We start from the raw sequence: 7,214 nt of genomic DNA on the forward strand, positions 1-7,214 counted from the left end.
TATATTTGCAGGTTATGTCTGAATGCTACAACATTCGGTTAGAAAAAAAGGACCAACTTGTGAGCAAACTACTTTATAAAGTATAAGAATCTGGTTAACTTGAATGCGCTATAATTGTCAATAAATACACTACATGCAGTACATGATTCATATGTTAAGCCTGCTTTAATCGTAATTTAATTTTATGGTTAGGATACTTAAAAACTGTAACAAATTTTTAAGAATATGGTGTTGAATCTTATTTCATGTAAGTCATAAAGCATCAAAATCATAAATGCTGTGCTGTATGAGATAGTAGTCTTTTTGATTAAGCACAGGACAGCTTTATATATCCTCCCCCATTCACAGATGGCTCATGGACAAATATGCAATTTTACAATGCCTGTTTATAAATATAAAATATGCAGATACATACAAATATTTGCACAAAGCATGCAGACTGATATGCTCTTTGTACAAATTATTGCTCCCTTTACAGCCCAGCGAGGAGTTTTTTCTGCTCATGGGAGACTTGACAAAAGCTCCAGTTATTTCACTCACAGTCCCAAGTCAAATCTCTTCATACACATCAAAAAGTGTAACAACATAAATATATTATGCATATAGCACAACAAAATGCATTTTGCTCCTTCGCATTTTTGACACACAACAGTAATAACACAGTGTCTGACAAATACAGAAAAGTAAACAGCCAGTTCTCAATTTACAGTCTCTTTAATTTGTGTGTTTTACATTCAGCAGACAATAAGGATGTACCATTTCCTAATCTGGATGCCACTAGTTCTTCCTGTAATGTGATTTCACACAGTGCCTTGTGTTTTCATAATTTAAAATATGAAATAAAGTTAATGAACCTTTAAAATAAAGTGAACTATTATGAAATTGAATTTAAAAACAAAATTAGGTGCAACGATACATGGATAAGCATGTATAGTTACTCCTGTCTGGGGGTTCAAATCCTTGCTTAGAAAAGGTTGCATACGTCTTCTGGTTTTTCTTTTCTTGCAGGTTATGTCATGAGACTGCCCATAGCAACAGTATCTAGCAGGAATGGCCTAACTTATCGAATATAGAGCTGTATATGATATTTTTCAGAAGTTTTGGAGCCATAAATTCATTTCAGACACAAATGTTTAGGGGGTGTTTTCCACCAAGCAGATTTATTATATTTACTCCATTCAGAAGAAGGAATCAAATAATTTTTTCCCTCAGCCACATTAGTGGTTCTAAAGAGCTACATGTGGCTTTCAAGCCACAGTTTGCCATGTCAGTTTCTTGATGCTAAATTGTAGGATGATAAGAACGATGAATCAGAAAGGACACAGAAGGAAGTGTTTTCAGCCTAATCAAGATACTATCCTAGCATTTGCCTTGAGGGGCTAAAGAAAATTTCAACAGTCCTCACTCAGGATGGCCAGTGTCCTAGACAATTTTGTGCTGAGCACTGCCCAAATATCAGTCAAACTGTTCACAATTACACCAACCAACCTGGTGCATCCTCATACTAAATGCATTTTTACTGTAACTCGTGTAATTTTCATTTACACAACGTTTTTTCAAAAACAAATTTGACATGTAAATCAAGAACTGCCTGTATATTTAATTATATCTGTAACAGGACTGGTCTCATTTTCAAAGTACATTTTCACCTCCTAACTGAATACATGCAGTGGTCTCAACTATTAAAAATGTGTTTGTTATTTATCTCTAATGGCAATACAGTATATTCATTAAACATCATATTATTTGTTGTTTGCACATATACAAAAGCTATGGCTACATCTACAGTAACACTGGTCCCCAGTGCAGGAAGACCATCAGAGACTGTTGTATCCTACATGAGTATTGCACTATATGTCACAGTAATATCCAGGAATACTATATTCACATTACAGCCATATCACATATCATATTTAAGTAGATAATTTGTTACACTACTGTTAACCTATACAACTTATTTAAGTCAGATATGAGCTAAATAATACATCCATTTTAGTTCTGTAAATCTAATTATTTCTCTAATATCCTGTTTCACTGAAGTCAGTATTATTCAGTTGATGCAGAATGTTTCCTATATTACTAATATAATGGCAACAAATATAATTTATATTTACACTTTATATAATATATCAAATGCTTTAATTAATTATCAGATTTTGTGTTATGCTTTTGGACAGAGAGCACATTCGAAAGTCACCAGTGGCTGTCATGGCTTCTTTCGAATTTTATATATAATCTATAATACAAAATAACAGTTAGATATATGTATATATAAATAATGCATATTTTATACCTGTTAGGAAATCTATCGGATCCTGACTCTCTGTAGGCATAACACAGGTCACAGTTTACAAGTGTATACACATTATTTTAAATCACAGGACAACATTGCACCATAAAATATATTAATGTATAATATTTAATAACATTCTATATAATTATATTATTACACTCACATCTAATTTTCCATTTCTCTATATCCAGATGTACAATAATTCTTACAGTTTACAATTGGAAGCACACAGAACACTTTTACATATCTTCCATTGAACTAGAATTACGTTTTGTCTACAATCAAATATCTACAAAAGTGTTTGAAAACTATTATATCGTTGAGTAAGTGACCCCTTATTATAAGTTTCTTCAGGAAACTAAAATATAATAAATAACTGAATAAGGATATAGAATCATTTGCATTCTGCCAAGAGTTCTGAGCATGTGCATATGTGTTTCATATATAAATTATACATGGAGTATTATATACACACTGCATGAAACATTATGAACATGTATAAACCAACAGTGGTAATTTTAATATAAAGTGGTAATTCACTGATGAAATACCCATGTCTGTGCATATGAAATACTATTCTTACTTTTGTGTATGGCAGAATACTGTGTTTAGAAGTGTGCTTCATGAGCCTGTGTGTTGCAGTCCACAGGATTGCCTCATCTACAACATGATGCATGCTTTAAAAGTTCATAATGAGAAAATCTGAATATTACTTTAAAATATTGTAACATAAAATACCAACTATTTTTTTCTTTTGGTAATTTTAATACTATTCTGATGCAATGCACGTTTTTGAGGTTTCCAATTTTCTGCATTAAATGTAGTTGTACTACCATGGTTCAAGTGTTTGTGATATAAAATTTCATACATCATAAGTGCCATGTGTGTCAGCTTGTGTGCACTGCACTCTACACCTCTAGCTGAGACAGGCAGCACTCTTTCAAGAGTGCTTCATATTTCCCAGATACTGCAACCAAACATAATAACATTTTAAGTCATCAGTTATTAAAATGAGGCATAAAATGTAGGAACACAAAGGACCATTGTTTTGTTGTGAATGTTGCCTGTCCATATGGGACAGTTGTGATTACATATAACAGCTTATGATTTTTTGTTTTCTGGTATTTTGTATTAAGTGAAAATCAATTTTGAGGGCTAAATGAGATGCACTAGTGCCTGATGTATATTACATCATTGTATAAATGTTGTAATTGAAAAGACTGGGTAAATCTAGTATCATTCCACTTTTCAACATAATGCTTTACTGTATGGTAAATGACTCAAATTTCAATGGCCACAAGGTCTCTGAAAATGAAAGAAATTTTATGCTTGATAAAAGACAATTTTATTTTAGTTATGTAGCATATAATTGTATTCAGAGATATGTCTAAGGAACAGAAATTATGTCCATTTAAGAGTTACTGCTGTACATGACCATATGAACATACTGAAGAGAAATATGGGCATGGACCAAGGTTAACTGCTACATAACAGCTGCTGGGATAAGATCTTTAAGGCAGACAAGTCCTTGAAACCAGGAGAAGGAGAATAGAAAACAAATAATAATAGAGAAAATATGAAGATAAATACAATGGGAAATGAATTAATAAACAACATTAATAATATTGTATGGGCACATGTTATAAATAAGGAAATGGAGACTATCAAATAAGGTTTCTGGACATGAAGATAGAAGGAAAATCCCCAAGAGGAAGTTTGAGATCAAGATGGGAATAACAGATTGACAAAGATTTAACACAAAAGGAAGGAATAACATGGAAGAGTTTCAGGAGGGATAGGTTTGCAAAGACAGAGATACACAGAGAGGCTTCATTGTTGGAAGAAGAAGAGTTATATCTAAAATCTACCAAACGTTTATAACTATCATGTTCTTAACGTAATTAAGGATTGACTTTTATACTGAGTATGCATCATTTTGACTGGAACTTGCATTTCGTAATGCTGCAAGTATATGAAACTTTGAATCCATCATCTGGTTGTGGTATATAAAACTGTGGTTCTTAACAGTACAACAAGAATCCATTATCTGGTAGTGGCTTATAAAAGTCTGGCTCTAAACAATAAAAGTAAGAATGGTGAGAATTTTCACAATTATATTCTATAAGTATGACTTTGGATATATATAATGTTTTGTAATTAAGTGCATCACTATAATATAGTGAACATTAAAGTAGAGATGAAGCTGACATGACTGGTTTATTATAAACTGCAAACCTTCATGAAGCTTTCTTGTTATGAATCACAGCATTTAAAACAAGACAAAATTTACATTCTTAAGATATAGTGAAGCTTATCATCAATTCTGTACACAAAGGCCTAGAATTTATTATGGACTCATCTATAGTTTAATACATCATCATATGATTATAATTCAGTACCTGCTGTCCTTTACATAGGAATTCATCTGTTCTAAGGACACTGTTTCAGACAGAGCAACTAATGAACTTTTGTAGGCCTAACACCACTTTCGCTACATGCCTACACATTAAAAGTATTAGTGTATTACCAGTGCTTTGGCTGTACACTACTGATACCAAGAATTGCAACACATCCTAGCTGCATATTATTTTAAAGAAAACTGAACTGGGGTGCAGATGTTGCAGTCAGAATAATGCTTTGTAAATGCTTACATAGTTTCACAGCATAAATCTTGTTTATATGATGCTGATGTAATTAATTTATGTTTTGAAGAATTTATAATATTATACTGTACATTGCACATCATTTATTATTCACTGGATGTCACTGATTCACTCTCAAAAATGCAACATGTCCTTCTGAAACTTATTTAAAAGTTTCTTGCAAACATGCAATGAGTCTTTTAAACCTTATTAAAAGCTTCTGGACATTGCACACTACATGTTTCGACCAACATTGTTCATCATCAGTTGTTTAAAATTGTTGGTGGAAACTGCTGTTCTTCTGTTTTCTGATTCTAATATTCGATGTGCAGTCCCATCTACAGGCTTGTGTATTCTATGGCGTTGAGTGGCTCTTCTTGTTTTGTGCTGTGTCTGTACTACAAGTGTCTAGACACACAACACAACAGGAAGAGCCACCCAACACCATAGAATACACGAGCCTGTAGATGGAACTATGTATCGAATATTAGAATCAGAAAACAGAAGCACAGCAGTTTCCACTAACAATTTTTAAACACCTAATGATGACAAATGTCACTCAAAACATGTAGTGTGCAATGTACAGAATGCTTTTAACTAAGGTTTAATAGACACACTGTGTGTATGTAAGAAACTTTTAAATAAGTTTCAGAAGGACATGTTGCATGTGTGATAGTGAATCACTGACATTTGTTGAATAATTTGAAGAATTTACTTCTGCACTACAATGAAAATTTTAATAAAATTTTTATAGATTATAAGTGCTGGAAATTATATTCACAATTCAGGCTATCAGGTGCTGACTTGTTGTGAGATTCATGGCGGATGAAGTGGCAATGCAGTAGGTGTGTGTTTTTGTTTCTTCAGATTTCTCCTATTTAAAATCACTCCACTGAAGTTGTCTATCAGTGGACTTTGATGTGCGTGGTAGCCCTTACCAGACAGCACATTACCACATCCTCTGTGCTTCAGCTCTAACTTGATATTTGGCCGATTACTGAGCAAAATGTTTTAAATATTTATTAAGCATGTCATTATGTTTGTGCTGTAGAGTGCAGTCAGAGTCATGCCAGGTGAACTGCTCCCCAGTTCGGTTTGTTTCATGTTTTGTTTCCTTTTTTCAGGCAATCATTCTTACAAGCATTCTTCCATCAAAAATTCAGTATTAAAGGACAGATTGTGTGGAATCATGAAATATGTTTTGCTCTAACTTCTACTCATACATTTGCTTGACCTCTACATGTGCTATAAGCCTGCTGACTTGATCTTTCTTTAACAATTAAATCCTCCCTTTCCTACTCACTGAACCAAAGTTGTTCGTTCCAGAAGAGAAGAAATATCCCTGTCCATTTGTGGGAGGTAGCTGGAATTGAGAAAAATATTTCATAATGACCCTAAAGAACCATTAGAATAAAAGTGTTGTCTTCATGACTGCAACTAGCTGTAAGACATAGATGACAAAATCATTAAAAACAGATCTTAAAGAAATAGCATGTTAGGCTGTGGATTTGATTCAGGGTTCATGGCAGGGTTCAGTGGCAATCTGATGTGAAGATGGAAATGATCCTTTGGGCTCCATATAAAGCATGGAATTTCTTGAATAGCTGAACAACTAGTGGTTTCTCAAGAATGACTCAGCCCCATGAAATTAGCAAAAGAGTACGGATTGTTTCAGAATTACTGAGTATTTTAACTCCACTCTGTAGCTCTCAGGAATAAATTCTAGGTCTGCATTCTGTCATTAAACAGGTACAAAATTTCCAGCTTGTTACCTTGTGTGTCAATCCAGTTCAGACATTAGCAGCCGCTGGACATGTAGTCAGTCTCACTTGCACGGGGTCTGTCTGAACACCATTAACAGCAGCCATCTGTTGGTCTCTCCACGGTGTAGTGAGGAACCTGAGTCGCTATTTAGAGCAACAAGTTCACATGTTAAAGCACCATGGTTACTGTATGTGCTGCCTGCTTTACCATTAAAAGACTGCATTTTCCCAATACAGTGAATTTATCTATCTTGTATGATTTTCACAATAAACAACATTAACACATTTGTTCATGTAAAGGTGATGTAGAGTGTTTTCTGTGAGGTACAAACTGGATTTTTAAATACTGTTTAGATGAACTTCAGGCTTCAAATTGTTGACATGATTCAAGGGGGACCTGTCCCTGTGCATCACAAATAACATGCAGAGCATTATTCATGAGCAGATCTCTATTGAATATGCACTAACAGCTGTGTGCCTCACATTCAGTTCAGCTTCACCCTAACACATACGCTA

At 33.9% G+C, this 7,214-nt stretch overlaps 1 protein-coding gene across 1 annotated transcript in view; it reads right to left on the reverse strand.

Moving 5' to 3' along the window:
• Window positions 1-94: 94 nt before the first annotated feature.
• Window positions 95-7,214, reverse strand: part of LOC111875251 (sodium-dependent dopamine transporter) — an 88,608-nt gene continuing 81,488 nt past the window's right edge. The window contains exons 14-15 of the mRNA XM_023871323.2: window positions 6,708-6,842; window positions 95-6,298 (exon numbers count right to left, since the gene is read on the reverse strand). Of these exons, the coding sequence (XP_023727091.1) occupies window positions 6,726-6,842 (117 nt within the window). The 3' untranslated portion in view covers window positions 95-6,298; window positions 6,708-6,725. The remainder of the gene's footprint in view (window positions 6,299-6,707; window positions 6,843-7,214) is intronic.

The sequence above is a fragment of the Cryptotermes secundus genome, unplaced genomic scaffold (assembly GCF_002891405.2).
Source record: "Cryptotermes secundus unplaced genomic scaffold, Csec_1.0 scaffold526, whole genome shotgun sequence".
NCBI classification, from domain to species: domain Eukaryota; kingdom Metazoa; phylum Arthropoda; class Insecta; order Blattodea; family Kalotermitidae; genus Cryptotermes; species Cryptotermes secundus.